Genomic DNA, 17,001 nt, shown 5'->3' with positions numbered 1-17,001 from the left:
CTGTGCTCTAAGTCAGGAACAAGGGACTTCCATGAATGGCTGCAGAGGTCTCACTTTTATAGCACAATATGTCGCGCACATTAACCCCTCAGCCCCCTCCACCCCCCCTAAAATCGTCTTCCCTCTTCCTTATATCTCTTCTTCTCTCTTCTCCACAGAATGTGTACTCCCGCTTTGCGGCCCCCAAGTTATGGGCAAGCTCCTGCGAGGGAGTCTTCGCCAGTGTGTATGATAGATTTAGCTTAGCTACCAGATAGGCGGTTTTACGCTCCGCCCGTCATATGTTCCGTTTCGTGACCCCACGGCACGTGATCTTACTTGACACATGACCGAATTTCTGACGTAAAATAGCAACTACTATGTTAGTTACTACTACTACTACTACTACTACTCGAGATGGATTAATAGTTGGTCCGATTACCTCGGCCGACAGATCCCTCATACGGACACACTCGTTTAGATAGCCAAGCACTCATTCTATCATCTATGGTGTCTATAGATATCAATGTCACCCTCCGTGTAATCTAAATTTCCTCTTCATATATAGCCTCGTGCAGTCCGGATAATCGACTCCTTGACTCGGAGTTTAACCGCCTTATTGGCTTATCTGTTTCACTTATCACTGAGCGCGCCCTGAGTAGGCACTGAGTACCGACCTGTGACAGAAAATACTCACTGAGCAAGCCACTGAGCACCCTCATAGAAGCGGTGGCATCCGGAAGGGGATGGTTGACTCGCTCTTTACGTGTGGCCGGCCATTAGGCAGATCTGGAAGTGTTGGGAACAACCCTGTCGCTTGGTGTAACAGGCCGGTTGTACAGGGAATCCAAGCTGAGCTCCCCCGCCATATATAGTGCCAGGTCCATTCGTGCCCCTGAAGCATTTACTCACAAGTTCAACTGAAAAGTTAATCCAATTAGTTCTTCTCACGGTATTCCAAAATGTCACCCAGGGCTTTCGAATTGATCGCTGCTCACAGCCATGTTGACGATGTGGTTGCTTCTGCAGCGAAGCAATGTGGTGTGGATAGCAGCCAAGTGCAAGATATATATCCCTGTACTCCCCTCCAGAAGGAGATGTTCTTGCATTCGCTATCGGGCAGGAAATCCCAGCTGGCCCGGGAGGTGGTTGAGCTCGCTGAGGATGTGGATGTCCCTCGTTTGCAACAGGCATGGAAGCATGTCTACCAGGGGCTTCCCATCCTGCGCACGCGGTTTGTTCGTACTGAGTCGGGAGAGCTTGTGCAGGTTGTCGTCCGAGAGGACCTGGTCTGGCAGTCACAAACAGACCATTCAACGGCCGATGCACAGCATCTGCCTGCCCTAGGAAAGCGCCTGGCTCACTGGGCGCTGATTCCAGAGGGCAAGTCCTCGCCCAACGGCCATTTGATTGTGACCATACACCACGCTCTGTTCGACACCATCACGCTAGGCCACATCTTCGGCGCCGTCTTCACGGTATACCAAGGCATCCAGCTGCCCGTGCAGCCCGTTTCCTTCGCATCCTTCCTAGCCCGCGTGGCTGAGAACCAGACCCAGAGACAAGACTCCCATGAATTCTGGCGCTCCTACCTCTCCAACTGCACAGCGTCCGCGTTTCCTGCCCTGCCGTCCCCGGACTACCACCCAAGCGCCAATAACGGTTGCCAGCGCCACATCCCGCTCCTCACGTCCACCGAACCGGCGTTGCAGCGACATGGACTTACGCTGTCGACACTCGTCCGCGGCGCATGGGCAATCATGCTGTCGAAACACACGAACTCCGCTGAGGACGTGCTCTTCGCCTCCCTCGTATCCGGTCGGAACGTCACCCTCCCCGGCATTGACCACTTAGCCGCACCCACCCAAGCATACGTGCCAATCCGCATCTCAATTCCACCGAACGAACCTGCCTCCAGCTTCCTATCTCGCATGCAAACACAAGCAACAGCCATGACCTCCTTCGAGCACGACGGTATCGACTATATCCGCAGTATCGACGAACACGTCCGTGACACGTGCAGCAAAATTGGCCACTTACTCGTGGTCCAGCCGCTGCCGGCTGAGGCCTCGCCGGCTGAGTTCCCTGGGCGCATTGTCTCGGGGCCAAGGGTGAATGTGGCGGCGATGGGGGAGTTCACTTGGCATGGGCTGATGGTGCAGTGTATTATTCTTCCCGGCGGTGTTTTGGTAAGGGCTTGTTTTGATGATGGTGTTTTGTCGCCGGGGGGTATGGAGGGTGTTATTGACGAGTTTGGGCGGGCATTGGGGGAGTTGGTGGAGGGGTTGGATGTGTAGTTTTTGGGGGGCACTGGATATTCTGTGGGAGTTAATGGGAGATGGGACTTTATTTGTAAATGACGCGGTGCTTGGTAAGACAGTGTTAAAGTAACTAACGACAGCGAGACGGTTATGGTGGTTGGAGAAATTTAGTACGTGCGGAATTATATCTTATTGTGAACAGGCACTAACCAGACATGTCCATTGCAAATTCTACTTGGATGTCGAAATCCCTTTAAATCAAAGAAATAGCACCTAGATACTGTGGCCATCAGAGCTCTCTTTTATCCTCATTCCAGTCCTGCTACACTGGACCTCATGGTATCCGCAGCGCTTACATCTGTTCGCGGCACGACGCAGAGTATGCATCTGCGGACGATACCCTGAGCCCCAGTGAAAATGGATGTTTGGTGTGGGCTGTGCCTGTTGAGTTCATCATGTGAGCCATATCTATACAACGCAGTCGTTGACAGGGTTGCAGAATAGATGATGTCAGACCGACCATCATACGGACGAAGGGATATGCTTCGCTCTCGCCTTAAGCCGCACAAGAGCCTGTTCAACGATTGGTCGCGGGATATTAGGGATAATTTCCCCATCTGCATCACCTCCCGACGTAGACTGCGCCCCTTTCTTAGTCTCGTCCGTGCTAACCCCCTCCTGATTGTGAAAAGCATCCTTGAGATTCCCACCGGAAATGCGCCGGAATTCAACGTGCATGGGCTCGCGGCTCAGTCCGGGCCATATGTCTGACGGAAGATAGTCGCCTTGCTCTACGCGGAAGGTTTCACGTGCGTTGACGTCCTCTTCGTAGAGATGGTCGAGCTTGTGTTGGGTTTCTCGGAGGACTTTTTCGACGCGCGCTCGGACGTGTTTCCGACGGGCGACTTCTAGGAGTAGGCCATCGTAGGCGTCTAGGAAGCCGTCGTAGAGGGAGTGGAGGTCAGACAAGTCAGCTAGACCGCCGTTGATGCGCTCGTTCTCGTCATTCCATACGTGCATGAAGTTGTGTGCTTGGGCTATGTAACCTGGTAGACGAGACGAGGCGAGAGAGGATAGATGCTCGTAGACGTTAGTCGTAGCTTGATAGACCGCCAGCAAGACATCGCGTTGGGCGAGAAGGTTTTCCAGAACGGATTCCATATCTCCGATTCGGTCTTGGATCTCCATAACCACGTCTTCCGCCTCGGCTGCATCTTTGATTAGCACATTCACCATTTCGCGATAATGCGACTCGCTCAAAGGATCCATTGGTGCATTTAGGTTGGCGTTAAGACCCTCTCGGACAGGGACTCCGGTTGGCATGTCGCCGGTAATGGATTGTGCAGCGGCCCCACCACCCTCTGTATGCTTGACGGCCATGACGCAGAGGTCAAAGTGCTCCACCAAAGATTCGAGCAAGTTGGCCATTTCTTGCGCATGCATTTCTAAGGAGTACAGCATTGGTGGTAATGATGAGGGCGATGGTAGACTGGAGTTGGAGTCGGAGGATGATGCAGAGGCCGATGGAGAGGACCGTGAGGATGCCATCTTGGTGGCAGCCCGATAATGGCCCAATGCTTGTTTGATGGACCCCAGCTCATCATCAAATGCGGCGTTGGAGGAATCCAATTCCGCCTGCGCGGTATTTGTGGTATCGATGGAACTTTTCAACGCGGCATTAAGCTCTTCAACCCCGCGCTCGTCTACGAAATCACGAAGACTCCTGGGTTCTTCGCCCTCTGGTCGAAAAGACGCATGGACAATGGTCTCCCGTAACAAATCCAGTGTCTTCCGTAGTCTTACATCGGCGGCATCCAAGCTCTTGAGCACACTGGCGAATTCCGTCCGACCGCGCAGAGATATCTCCTCCACTTCCGTACGAACATTGTATAAAAGCCGCAACTGGTTATTTAATCCACGACGCAGGAAACCCGTTCGGGCAGAGACCACCACACTCTCTTCCAGGGCTGAGCGAGCGGACGTGACGATTTCATTTGCCCGCGCGACATGGTTGATGGAGGACAGGGACCTCTTTGCGGCAACGAGGTGAGAAATGAGGGTATCCAATTGAGGCATTTGGCTAGTCTGGGGATGGGCGACCCCTGTCGCGGATGCATCGCCATTACTGGGCGCTGAGGAGGACTGCGAGGATGATGCCATTGTGGAGGGGCGTTGCGCCAGCTGTGCTCGCAATTATGAGGCAAGGTTGGGCAGGATTAGAACAATGATGCCAGGAGACTAAACCGTTGGTTTCAGAGTGATCTGCTAGTAGTCGCAACCTTATAATATAGACGGGATACAGGGATCGGGGATCACTTCATCGTGGTGTGTCTGTGTTCTGGATGCAGAGATATCAGCATTCCGACTTGTCACTTGCGGTGAATCGTGCGACAATGTTTCATGACGCCATTTCGTGGGCTGATTGCTTGCACAATGATAGATCACGAATAGGGAATAGCCAGAAATAGACAAAATGGGAGACTGACTCACTGTACTCAGTACTCCGTGCTCGGGACAGATACGGACCTTGCTGGCGTATAGCAGATGACGTGATGGGCGGGACCCTGATAGATTCTTCGTGAGATGGAAGAACAACCCTTGAAGTAGAAAGTAATAGCTGTAGCTCTAGCTTGTGTTAGTTCTAATAGTGACTGTAGCAGTAGAGTGCTAGAGGAGTAATGGTTGTGTGGTGGTAGAGAAGCTCTACGGTGGTGGTAGATAACTGCCGCCTGCGGATATCCGTTGTACAGGTACTTGTACAGGTACTTTTACACTGAAACGATGCCCCGGATAATTCACACCGCTAGACCGGGTCTCTGCACGAATCCTCCATACTCTGAGTACAAAATCCGTCGATCCTCCAGAGAAAAATGCGATGAGTGATTGAAGAATCACGTGGGACCTGCCTGAATAGGCTTAGTGTGGCCATCACGAGTTGCCGCCATGGACTTGCGTGATTCTTGGAGACTCTAGAGCCATATTGAGTGCTGTCAGTGTCGTGATTCCTCTTTCATATTATTCTCTGCAGCATTCCTTCTTCTCTCTATTTTCTCCCTGTGGCTGGTCCATACTTAAATTCTCCTATCGCCCCCTGTTGATTTCTTGCTGGAGACCCCCATATAATCCATACCGATTGTTATCGGCGACCTCGGTGATCTGCGCTTGTCTCTGCCCGCCACGGTCCTCTCTCCTTACCTATTACTAGAGCACCTCGACTTGACCTCTGTGCTCTTTCGATATTCTACTCGTCTGCGTGTGCGCTATACTGCGTTTGTTCTCCCGGTTGAATTCCATTTGACAGCCGTGGCGGACGTTTGTGTCGCATCGAGTTGACATTGCGCGAAACACACTGCTACGACAGCGCATCGTGGTACAAGCTGAATCGCACGCCATTCGCGACTAAAAGGAGAATATGGCCGTGGAACTCTCACGCGAGTCGCCCTCTAAGTCCATCTTTGGTCCTTCCGACATGGTCAGAGAGTCGGATGGGGATGACTCCGACTGCAGCCAGTCCACGCCCCACTATAGCAGCAGCGCAACACCGACGACACCCGCGAAGCTCGCCAACAAGAATATCGCTCCGTTTCTTGCCAAACACATCCCCGAACAGTACGCTCCTCTAGGTTCTCGCGCCGGTGAACAGTCCGACTCCTACAAAGCCAATTCCAAATATTGTTATCGCCACCGCCCAGATCTCAAGTGCCGGCGACAGGCTGACGAACCCTCAATGGACAAATTACAGCACGTACGTTTTCTTTTTACCCCGTTCTGACAGCCAAAATGCCGTGACGGGAGAAATTTTTGCTGACTCTATGTAGGATCTAGAAACGCTCCCTCAGAGCGACCAACAAGGCATCGCACATGTCTGGTCACTCTTTTCAGCCGCCCCTGCCAAGCATCGAAAACTCATGCTCCAAGGGATCATGTCCCAATGCTGTTTCCCGCAACTGTCGTTTGTATCCGCCACCGTCCGTGACCTGATTCGGATCGATTTTATGACCGCCCTTCCTCCGGAGATTGCATTCAAAATTCTTTGCTACCTCGACACGACCTCTCTCTGCAAGGCGGCCCAAGTCTCGCGACGTTGGCGCGCGCTGGCTGACGACGATGTAGTTTGGCATCGCATGTGCGAACAGCATATCCACCGCAAATGCAAGAAATGTGGGTGGGGCCTGCCCCTGCTAGAGCGCAAACGCTTGCGGGAATCTAAGCGCGAAATCGAAATGCGCGCCACTGCCACTACATGGGACGTCAGCGGGCCGTCGCCGACTCTCACTGCTGCGCAGGACACCGAAAGCCGTGAAGAATCTCCGGCTGCATCAGAATGCGCGGGTACAAAACGAAAGCCCGAATCGAGCGAAGATGAAACGGCAATGGTCAAGCGTCATTGCACTTCGTTGTCCTCCGGTACGGAGAAGGCTGGTACGGAGAATGCAGACGACTACTACAAGACCAAATACAGGCCGTGGAAAGATGTGTACAAGGATCGGTTCAAGGTTGGGACGAACTGGAAGTATGGACGATGCTCGATCAAGACATTCCGTGGACACACCAACGGCATCATGTGTTTGCAGTTTGAGGACAACATACTGGCGACCGGATCGTATGACGCGACGATCAAAATTTGGGATACCGAGACCGGCGAGGAACTTCAAACTCTCCGAGGACACGAGTCCGGTATTCGCTGTCTGCAATTTGACGACACCAAGCTGATCAGTGGCAGCATGGACCGGAGCTTGAAGGTGTGGAATTGGCGCACTGGCGAGTGCATCTCCACCTACAGTGGTCACCGTGGTGGTGTCATTGGTCTACACTTCGATTCCACCATCCTCGCCTCTGCCTCTGTTGACAAGACAGTTAAGATTTGGAACTTTGAGGACAAGTCAACCTGTCTCCTGCGTGGACATTCGGATTGGGTCAATGCAGTCCGGGTCGACACCAAGTCGCGCACCGTGTTTTCGGCTTCGGATGATTGTACAGTCCGGCTTTGGGACTTGGATACCAAGAATTGCATCCGTGTTTTCCATGGCCACGTTGGTCAAGTGCAACAGGTTGTCCCTCTACCTCGGGAATTTGAGTTCGAGGAACATGATGCTGAATGCGAAAACGACAACATGAGCACGACTTCTGGTGACTCCGATCCGGCCTCGCTCCAGGCTACTCTAGGACTTGAGCCGAACGAGTTGTCTGCCTTTGGACCGTCCTTTGACAATGGTCGCCCAGCACCACCACGCTACATGGTTACCAGCGCATTGGACTCTACGATTCGGCTGTGGGAAACCACTACAGGTCGGTGCCTGCGCACGTTCTTCGGCCATCTGGAGGGAGTTTGGGCTCTGGGTGCTGATACGCTCCGGATCGTCACTGGAGCAGAGGATCGGATGGTGAAGATCTGGGATCCTAGAACTGGAAAGTGCGAGCGCACTTTCACCGGCCATTCGGGTCCGATCACCTGCATCGGACTTGGTGATAGTCGATTCGCCACCGGAAGCGAGGACTGCGAAGTCCGCATGTACAGTTTCCGGAGTTAGTTTTTTTTCTTTTTTTCTTTCTTCTATTTTCTTCTACTGTTGGTTTTTACGTTATGATCCTTCGTGGCGCACGGTTCTATTGCACATCGGCTTGTTTATTTTCGTGCTTGCATTTCGGTCGATGGAATACCCCGAACTGGCGTGTTATTGTTTTCAAGGGTCATGGAAGGATATTGGAAGGTTTTGGATGGAAGGTGTCTGGCGTTTTGATTTTCTCGGGTATACTTATATACCAAAGTCGATATGACAGTAACGAGTAATGTTTATGTTCTCAACACATTTTCTTGCTACCGGAATATGAAACCGGGTCGGGCGTTGGAAGTATAGCACTTGTCAGGATTGCATCACTGGCACCTGTCCGGCTCATTGTAGAAGTGCTTTCATTCTGATCATCATCATACATCTTCACCTTTATTCGCATAACAAACAGTCGATCAAAATGGTCTACGACACTCAAAACGAAGACCCTGAACGAGGTGAACACCGCAGCCTCTACAGTGACAAAGGTCTCTCCCCTTCCCCCCTCCCCCAACTTCATTTCCCAAAATAGCCAAAACTAACCCCAAAGACGAAAAAGAGGAAGAAATCGAAACACCCTCCACAAACCCCCTCTACATCCACCCATCAACCACCAATATTGACGACCCCAACCCCAACCCCAACCCCAATTCCGAATCTAAATCCAAACTCAACCCTCGCCGCCGTTCCTGAATCCTATTCCGACAAAACCTCCGCTTCCCCACTTCAATTAGACTGTCCACCATTGCAAAAGCTGTCTTCGGCGCGCTGGGCTTCATAATCGGCGTCCTGGTGTGCACGCTCATCATCATCAGCTTGATCTGGGGCTGTGGACAAGTCGTGAATCACATTCGGCATATTGGGGATCCTTCCACCTACCGTCGTTTGAGTGATTATATAACTGTGAAGGATGATATTGATGATCCGTATCCCTATCCCAATCCTTACTCTTACTATTCCACTGACCATGATACGGTGCCAGAAGCAACGACAACAGGAAAAGACATTAAACTTACTTGTAAGGGGGTTGCAGATGCTTGCGAGGGCAGTCTTTTGGAGTTGATGCGGATTCCGAAAGCGACGAGTGTTGTTGTTGTTATGGATAGAGGGAGGGGTGGAGTGATATTCATGGGAAGGACTTAGATAGAGATGTTGAGGCTGATAGGTGGGACAATGTTTATAACCTTCCTAGTGATAATCTCTATGGAGATGGGGATGAGGAAAAGTACCCGGATGAGTTGGTCTGGGGGAATATGTGGATGGAGGAGGATGAGGGAGTGGTGGTTGATAGATTGGAGTATGTATCCGTGTTGGATCGGTTTTGGAATGGTTTATTTGGCGGGTGATATTATTGCTTTGGGGGTTAGATAGGCTTAGTTGTTATCGTTTTGTTCCTTTTTGTTCCGTGATACGGGTATAGTAGCCCTACTTCGATATGGTGATCAATATTGCATCACGAAGATACATTTTAATTTTTTTTTCTCTCTCTACCTTTCTCTGGCGTAGTATCAAAAAAGCAAGCTCTCGCTCAACCAGAAAAATGACCTACGAGCTCTTCTCCCACGAAGATAAAGACCCCGACCTCGAACAAGGCGACATCGAGATTGAAGTCGAACGCGAGAGCGACTTCGAATCTGAACACAGCACTATTTATACCCCGTTTTCATTTACATCTACATCTACATCTACATCACCAGCTCCTGATAAGCAGCAAAAACAACAACAACAGCGGCAACAGAACGAACCCCAACCGCAGCCTGATCCCCAATCTGAGCCCCAGTCCCACCCTCAGTCTGAGTCTGAGTCGCAAACACAAGTTGCAGTCTACAGAATACACTACTATTCTAATAAAGTGCTGGACTGTAGTTTTTGGGATTTGACGGGATTTGTTCTAGCGTTTGTTTTGCTGGTGATTTTGGGTGTTATTTGGGTTGTCGCGGTTAGGAATGCGGATTGATATTGTTGATAAGGGTGGTTTTGGGCTGGTATTGCCGGATATTGAAATGAGATGAACGAGGGTGAGGTTAGCATACATTGTATGTTGATGTGCTTGGGCTTTGCTTCAGATACCTTGCTCTGTTCTTATGCAAACTTGCGAAGAGGCGGCCTAAATTCTCAGCACCATCAATATAGTCATAAGGGCTTCCCATGTAGATGCCTAATTATCGGAGGATTTTGAATTTTTCTTTCGCACAAGTCCTCCCCTCTACCAAATCATCACCAAAAACGACAAAATGGGTTTCATCTACAAACTCCCCGAGTCGGAATATGACCTCAAACAAGGTAGTACCGAGTCCGAGCTCAATGCCCCCCCCCCCCCAAGACGAACAACAAGAGCAGCTGTACCAACATCTAGATCAGCTACAGCAATACAAGAGCTAGATCCAACAACTACAGCAACATCAGCAAGAGCAACAAGAAGATTAACAGCTGATCCAGGAATAGCAGCAGGAGCAGCAGCAGGAGCTCAAGGGGCAAATAGTGTACCTACAGGATCAGATACAGGATCTACAAGGTAAGCAGCTGCAGCTATAGGAGCATCGGAACAAGAGCCAACTGTCACGGGCTCGGAATATTGGATATTAACGAACCGAATTCCTATTTAGACTATTGTAACCACCAACGAGAATGTTGAATCTTAAGAGAAAAGAAGAAAAGGAATCTATCTAAAGGAAGAAAGGGGACTTTTATCTATGATCTTTGTGAACGCGCCAAGTGCTTTTTTTGTTTGCTTGCATGGTGGTGTTTGTCGATATCAGCCACTATGGCGGCGTTGAGGTGTTAAGCCGTCACACTAACCGTGGTGGACAATTCCGAGCAAATATGATCCTAAGGGGTTCTGGGATCTGAAGCTGTCTGATATTGGGGAGTATTCTATGACGCTTGCTATAGTGGCGCTTATTGTGACGGTCTCATGCAATCTGAGTATATTGGTAGACTATATGGCAAAATACTGTTAGGGTTTTGAGCTCAAGTTGTCTTAACCTAAAGCTAACCTTTATTGTACAAGAAGGAATCGTTGAAAAAGAAACAAACAGAGCAGAGGTGGAAGTAGTCTTTTATGGTCGTATAGAAATGAAGTTCCAGGTAGTGTTATCAGCAGTCCCTCGCGGAAGTCAGGAATTGACCAAAGGGGCCAATGATAGTCTTCGTATGCTACGGGTCGTACGAAGGTTTTTGATAGTTATTTCAGACCCCTTGTTGGCTGCGTTCTGTGCAAGCCCTAGCCAAACTGTTATCCTTTGGGTTCGTACGAGAACCCCATAACACATTCATGAGTAATATTGCTAGCACCACAGTAGTCAAGATGACTACTACACTACCCGTTTCTCCCACGCCTAGGTCTACTGTCACCAACGTGGGTATGGGTTACTGGTGGGTGAGTCTGCCAAAAGCGTTTCATTGAAAGCGAAGGTATGTTGAACGGATTCAGAGGTCTGATGGAAGGCGCAGTCGTTCATTAATTTTTTGGGTGCCGGTCGGTGCTCCCTTTATGGGCAAATACGAAAAGACCATATGATGTGGAAGAAAGTAGAATTTATGTAACTAAGGTTATGACATTTTTGTTTATTTCCTATTGATTTCTGCAATCCCGTTAGGTGTCTCTCAACGAAGTTTCTAGAAAATATCACCCCGTGTTGATATTGACCGCGTATTTGCTGTTCTTGCGGACTCTCGGTCCGTAGATGTATAGCAGATAGGGCACAAAAGCCATGACTGCACTGACAGACCCAAGAATCGTGAGTGTATACTGCACACCAAGAGCCTGATAAATTGGACCGCCAGCGACAGTCATACCTCCCGCAACCACATATCGCGTGAACACGAGGAACCCAAGTGCTGAAGCTGAATATGTATCGTATGAATCAATGAGATACATATACGAAACAATAAAAATAGTTGTGATACCGAAGCCGAAGAGAACAGACGCAACTAGAGGAGACCAAATTGAAATTTCTGGCTGAAAAAGAAAAAGAAATATTAGTCTTCTGTACATCAGTTAGATATCTTGACGACTTACGTTGCTGGTCCACCCCATCCAGAACAAACTGATCGGCACTGCTGGTGCACCACCAAGCATTGTATACCAGAGTCTCATCTCAGGGGCAATGGGAGAGGACTTCTCTCGAGCATAGGCCTTTGCAGTCCAGCTGTGAACCACTGGCACCACGCAGCTAACAAGCAGGATCCCAACTAGCATACCAGCCCAGCAAACACTGGTTAGGCCCTCTGAGATGCCATATATTTCGCCGAAGACATAAGTGTAGCCCTCTAGGAAAGTGAAGAGAATGATGTAGATAATAGTCAAATAGAGCGAGACTAGAATGATAATCAGTTCCGAGTAAAACATTGCAAAAGGCCGGTACACAGAGAGCTTCAGACGCTGGCCTAGGCTCTCCCGTTTCATTTCCATTGGAGCCCTGTATCTTTCATCCCCAGTTTCCTTTCGAAGTATCGAAGCTTTCCAAAAGAGAATAAGATTGCCATAGGTCTCAGGTTGAAATAAGAAGACCAGAGCCAGAACTGCGCCGCCCATGATAAGCATTATCCACTCCAACCAACGCCAGCCTAATGTGGTTGGAACATAGCTTCCAATTAGCTGACCAATCATTGGCCCTGCAAATGCTGGTATGGCATAGACAGGAAAAGCATAGGCCTTCTCTACCGGATTCCATAAATCTGCAACCGTGCCGCCGGCGCAGCTTAGTGGGGTCGAAGCAAAAAAGCCAGCAATAAAGCGAAAAATAAGGTGGCCATGAATATTTGGGGCAAGGCCTGATGCCATAATAAAAATAAGAAAGAGGAGCATGGTCGTTAAATATATCGCATTGCGGCCAAAGGTTTCAGAAAAAGGCCCTGAGAAGAGAGAACCGAACGCAAAACCGATGAGAAAGAGACCTTTTGAAAATACAAAAGTTTCAGCTTGGATCCTCTCTGGTATGGGGGAAAGGTGGGTTGGTAACAGAAAATAGATGTCGTCTTACCTGTTGCGAGAGATCCAACGACTGCAGATACCTGGAAGTACTCGCTATACTCCCTGACACCACAAGCATCAATCGCTGAGGCGGCAGTAACAGCAAGTGCGATCAAAGATACCAAGACAGTAATGGAGAGCTTTCGCGAAGTACTCTGATTTACAGGGTTCAAGGGATCATTTTGCGTTTCCCAGCCCACAAGAATCAGGTCACCTGAAATTGTCGAGTTCGTAGGTGGTGGTTTCCCCGGAGTGCCGTGATGGATGCTCAATCTACAGCTATGCAAATATGTCAGACAAATGCAGCCCTGATCTAATTTTGCAAAAACTAACTTCGTATTATGAGGAGACCCAACAGTGTAGCTCGGGCAGCTGCAATCATTTTTCAGTTCTAACAGGTGCTGTTGGACTGCTTGCTGAACTCTTTGGTACTGGAAATATGCCTCCATGGCTGCCGATCACTGCAAGACAATGAAGCCAAAGGTAAGTGAAGAGGGGACAGAAGATATATAACATGATTAAAGCTAGGCTTAACCATCTGAGGTAGTCCGGAAAGGACATGGGCGAAGCTAACAAAATTCATAAAGTGTGGAGAAGCATTGATGAGCCAGCCAGTTCATGCTGAGGGCATCGGACATCAACGGCCCTACCCGCAGCATCATCTCCGATGTCTAAAATCTCAATTCCGATATGCCATCTATTTCTCCGACGGCTCGGACTTAAACTGGCCAACCCTAATGGGGTTAGTTGCAATACACGGTGTACTTGATTACATACGTTGCGATCAGGGATCGACAGTAGTTTTCTCTGGCTCCCTCCATCTTCGAAGTCCGATCTTGTTCATGGCTATGTCGTCTCCGACAAACAACTTCCGTGTCTGACTTCTAACCTGAAATTGTCTATGTAGGCCTTTTTCTTTTCTTTAATTGATGGTAATGGTCCATAATATTTCGTCCCACAACAGGCCTGTGGAACAAACCCCGGGATCTCATCGCCAAAAGCGCAGAGCCGTTAATTGCGAGGAATGCCAACGCTCCAAGTTACGATGTGATCGCCAGCACCCGTGTGGCGCTTGCAAATGTCGCAGATGCGAGGCCAGTTGCTCATACGGGATTCCCTCTGGTGCCCCTGTATCAATCAAAACTCACAGGACGCCCATTACTGCTCCAGTATCAACTGCGCCGAGCAGTGGAGTAGGATTCCCGTCCACTCCATTGAGACAAAACTTTGCCAATGCTTCAGTTCTACATCCTGAAGCGCCGATATCTAAAGCGAATCAAGCGCCTCTAGGTACAAACTGAGAAATTGTGCTTCAAAGGCCAGCTCCAGAACATGACGCTCACGATAGTTTAACACCTTTGTCAATCAGCCCGCGCATTTCTCTTCATTGAACAATTGACTCTCTTTCTCCTAAGTCCTGTTGCGACTACCTGATTTCACGGTTTTTCAAACATATATCCGCTCTGTTCCCTACTCTCCATGGCCCAACGTTCCAAAAACAATTTACAGCGTTCATAAGGGCCCAAAGAGATGATGAATGGGGACTGGAAGCACTGGAAGAGGCGATTAGAACAGGAGAAGGATAGCAGGAAGGGTAGCCTGAGCTAAATCCCCAGCTTAGGCCATACCCACCCTGCTGTGAAACACAAGGAGAGCACTCTGCTCGAAAGCCCTGCGCATACAGGCGGTTTGGGGCGAGGAAAAGGATCAGAAAGATTATAGAAGGAGGCTAGTGCCTCAGGAGCTTATAGGGATAAGCGACTGTAGAGTAGCTACCAGCCTAAGCCCACGAATAAGGGTCTGCCATAGCTCTAGGGCTCGGTGTGGACAATGAACTTGATTAGATAATAGTAATAATATACCAAGGCCTACGGAGAGCCGCTACATCAGTCCTCATTCAAATGCAAACTGAGAAGATTGCGCTGACTAGTTATCTTGGTATCTTTAAGGCAATGGAATCAACTGAATGCTCTTGCGGACGTGGCCTTCAAGATACATGCCATGCTCTCCTCCACTGTACAAACCAGCAGGTCCCCGAATGCGTCATCTTACACAGGGGTCAAGGAGGGAGCTGGATTACCGGGCATACGTAACATGGCCAGACCTGGTACCGAAGGTAGTGCGGTCCGGCCTAATCTATATCAATAGAGTCGACTCAGCTATACTAACCCTATAATATGTGTAGTATAGTAAATGTAGATGCTCTTCGTCTCTCAAAACGATGGGAATACCCGCTTGATAACTATTTAATGCTAAGGACCCGAATCCTTAATAAAACGTGCTAGTTTCATAATAACGAAAGTGATATCTAGCCGCGTAGAAACAATTGGCCAAATCAATAAACTAGATTGTTTATAAAATATCATTAATCTCTATCTTCGTTATATTGCTTTCGAAGACGACGAGTACCTACCTCCTTTTGGTTTATCAGAGTAGGCACCGGGTTGCATTTATATGTATGTCCCGAATTTGGATAATAGCTAAGAGTTCCTTTTCTCTAATCTCAATGCCTAGGTGGAGCTAGGATCCGTAACTTCCTCCAAATTCTGTCACAAGTCGTCAGGATGTGATGTAGGTGGGGGGCCTGGTCAATTCAAATACTTACAAAGTTTGTTAGGTCGCAATTGAACCAGTCAAAGCCACCAATCCAGTCTTCGAATGACGTCCAAGAATCACCACGAACGCTTGGCCCCGACTCCCGTACGATGGAAAGCTGACGTCTTTGCGATTCAGCAGACAAAGAAAAAAATAGTTAAAGGAAAGGGCTACAAGGGGTTTGTCACCTACTGTAAATGCTGAAGTATTGTAAATGCCTTGGCACAGACAGGGCTTCTATGTTGAAGTGTTTCCATGCGGTCCACTGTCGAGTGTAACTCGTTCCAGTATGGCGTTGAATCAAAAGTATCCGGCATACTCAGGAGACATGATGCTAATGCAACTGCACCATGAAGGGCATTTAAGCTAGTCATGCCATTTACTAACCACTTGAAATGCCGCAGTCTTGGCAGCTCGCAAAATTGACGGTGTATACTGAGCAAGGCAGCACTCGACTTAATACACCTGTCTCTTGAAGAAAGAAGGAAGTTCGAATATTGTGAATTGTGAAAAGGCCGATGAAGAAGAAGATAAAGTTGGTGAGCATAGGTTTGAAGGATGCACCAATGGGCATAGCTTGCATGGTCTAAAAGACGCGGTAAGCCATTCACCAAAAAAGCCGAGTCCCATAGCTGTTCCTCTTTGGCTATTGCAGTATCTAGATGGCCCAAGTAGAGTTGATTGAGCCTCGAGGGCCCGGATATATGGCAACAGACCTCTGCTGAAAGTCGGAAGAGCCGTAATTTGAATTTCATCAAAGACATCTGTGTAGGCCGCGAAGTTGTTTGTAGGATTTTGTCTTCGTGAATATCACTGTCATTAGCCTCCGTTGGCATCACCGCCTTTATGTTGAGGAGAAACGACATGTCAACATCGCGAAAGAGAATGGCTTGATAGGTGTGAAGCATAAGAATCCCAGCCCAGCATCTTCGGCGTCGTTCGGTATCGATACAGTTCAAGTCTGCTGCGTTGATATGACAACGCAGCGCAATTCCCATGTTCAAAGCCATTCCGAGTATTATCCACCCTCGCTCAACACCTTCACTATGAGAGACAGAATATGTCAGAATCAAGATAGTCTCAAGTGTATTGAGATCGTGGCAAATCAAGAACTTGTCCTCAGCAAGACAAGTTAAAGAAGTCTTCCGAAGTTGATGGACCGTAGCAATTGTGCCATCATGCTGTGGCTGTTCTGCATATAGATTTGCCAGGACCGGGTCTTCGGGATCAATGGTATTCAATGTCACAGAGCATATCATGAACAGTAACGCTAGCCAAGAAAAGGTTGTCTTGCTTCGGTCTTGTAGGAATGCTGAATACTGCTTTTCAAATGTGGGTCCGTGTATTATTATTATTTAATCAAGTTTATTGTCCATACCGAGCCCTAGAGCTATGACAGACCATTATCCGTGGACTTGAGGCCGTTAGCTATCCTACAGTCTCTTATCCATATAAGTTCCTGGGGCACTAGCCCCCTTCCATACTCTTTCTGATCCTTTTCCTCGCCCCAGACCGCCTGTTTGCGCAGGGCTTTCGAGCACTGTGCTCTCCTTGTGTTTCGTGCAGGATGGGTGCGGCCTAGGCTGACTTCAGCTCAGGCTACCCTTCCTGCTATCCTTCTCCTGTTCGAATTGCCTCTTCC

General features: G+C 49.0%; 5 protein-coding genes across 5 annotated transcripts; 2 read left to right on the top strand and 3 right to left on the bottom strand.

Annotated features, from left to right (window-relative positions):
- Positions 1–941: 941 nt before the first annotated feature.
- EURHEDRAFT_382127 (CoA-dependent acyltransferase) lies at positions 942–2,276 on the top strand (the record flags this gene model as incomplete). The annotated part of the gene is made up of 1 exon (XM_040779495.1): positions 942–2,276. The coding sequence occupies one exon, from the start codon at positions 942–944 to the stop codon at positions 2,274–2,276; it is 1,335 nt and encodes a 444-aa protein (XP_040633942.1).
- A 486-nt stretch (positions 2,277–2,762) lies between these two features.
- EURHEDRAFT_467607 (autophagy-related protein 17) lies at positions 2,763–4,400 on the bottom strand (the record flags this gene model as incomplete). The annotated part of the gene is made up of 1 exon (XM_040785189.1): positions 2,763–4,400. One exon carries the CDS (start codon positions 4,398–4,400, stop codon positions 2,763–2,765), a length of 1,638 nt encoding a protein of 545 aa, XP_040633941.1.
- A 1,252-nt stretch (positions 4,401–5,652) lies between these two features.
- On the top strand, positions 5,653–7,771 carry EURHEDRAFT_467604 (F-box/WD repeat-containing protein; the record flags this gene model as incomplete). Its single annotated transcript, XM_040785188.1, has 2 exons — positions 5,653–5,985; positions 6,059–7,771. 2 exons carry the CDS (start codon positions 5,653–5,655, stop codon positions 7,769–7,771), a joined length of 2,046 nt encoding a protein of 681 aa, XP_040633940.1.
- A 3,646-nt stretch (positions 7,772–11,417) lies between these two features.
- Positions 11,418–13,213, bottom strand: EURHEDRAFT_467634 (MFS transporter; the record flags this gene model as incomplete). The annotated part of the gene is made up of 4 exons (XM_040785193.1): positions 11,418–11,750; positions 11,811–12,688; positions 12,775–13,043; positions 13,098–13,213. The coding sequence occupies 4 exons, from the start codon at positions 13,211–13,213 to the stop codon at positions 11,418–11,420; spliced, it is 1,596 nt and encodes a 531-aa protein (XP_040633939.1).
- A 1,763-nt stretch (positions 13,214–14,976) lies between these two features.
- EURHEDRAFT_311569 (fungal specific transcription factor domain-containing protein) lies at positions 14,977–16,801 on the bottom strand. The gene is made up of 4 exons (XM_040778309.1): positions 15,552–16,801; positions 15,370–15,484; positions 15,178–15,310; positions 14,977–15,107 (listed from the first exon to the last, which is right to left on the bottom strand). The coding sequence occupies exons 1-3, from the start codon at positions 16,616–16,618 to the stop codon at positions 15,275–15,277; spliced, it is 1,218 nt and encodes a 405-aa protein (XP_040633938.1). The 5' UTR covers positions 16,619–16,801; the 3' UTR covers positions 14,977–15,107; positions 15,178–15,274.
- Between the last annotated feature and the right edge of the window lie 200 nt (positions 16,802–17,001).

Source organism: Aspergillus ruber (assembly GCF_000600275.1).
Source record: "Aspergillus ruber CBS 135680 unplaced genomic scaffold scaffold00054, whole genome shotgun sequence".
Lineage (NCBI taxonomy): Eukaryota > Fungi > Ascomycota > Eurotiomycetes > Eurotiales > Aspergillaceae > Aspergillus > Aspergillus ruber.
The sequence above is the reverse complement of the archived record's forward strand: the minus strand, read 5'-3'. Positions and strand labels throughout refer to the sequence as shown.

What these genes read in the sequence shown, in the direction of transcription:
- EURHEDRAFT_311569 (XM_040778309.1), bottom strand. Translation starts at nt 16,618, where the DNA reads ATGATATGCTCTGTGACATTGAATACCATTGATCCCGAAGACCCGGTC. An exon ending in ACAATACTTCAGCATTTACA is followed by an intron (nt 15,485 to 15,551) that starts GTAGGTGACAAA and finishes TGAATCGCAAAG; the next exon opens with ACGTCAGCTTTCCATCGTAC. An exon ending in ATTGCGACCTAACAAACTTT is followed by an intron (nt 15,311 to 15,369) that starts GTAAGTATTTGA and finishes GACTTGTGACAG; the next exon opens with AATTTGGAGGAAGTTACGGA.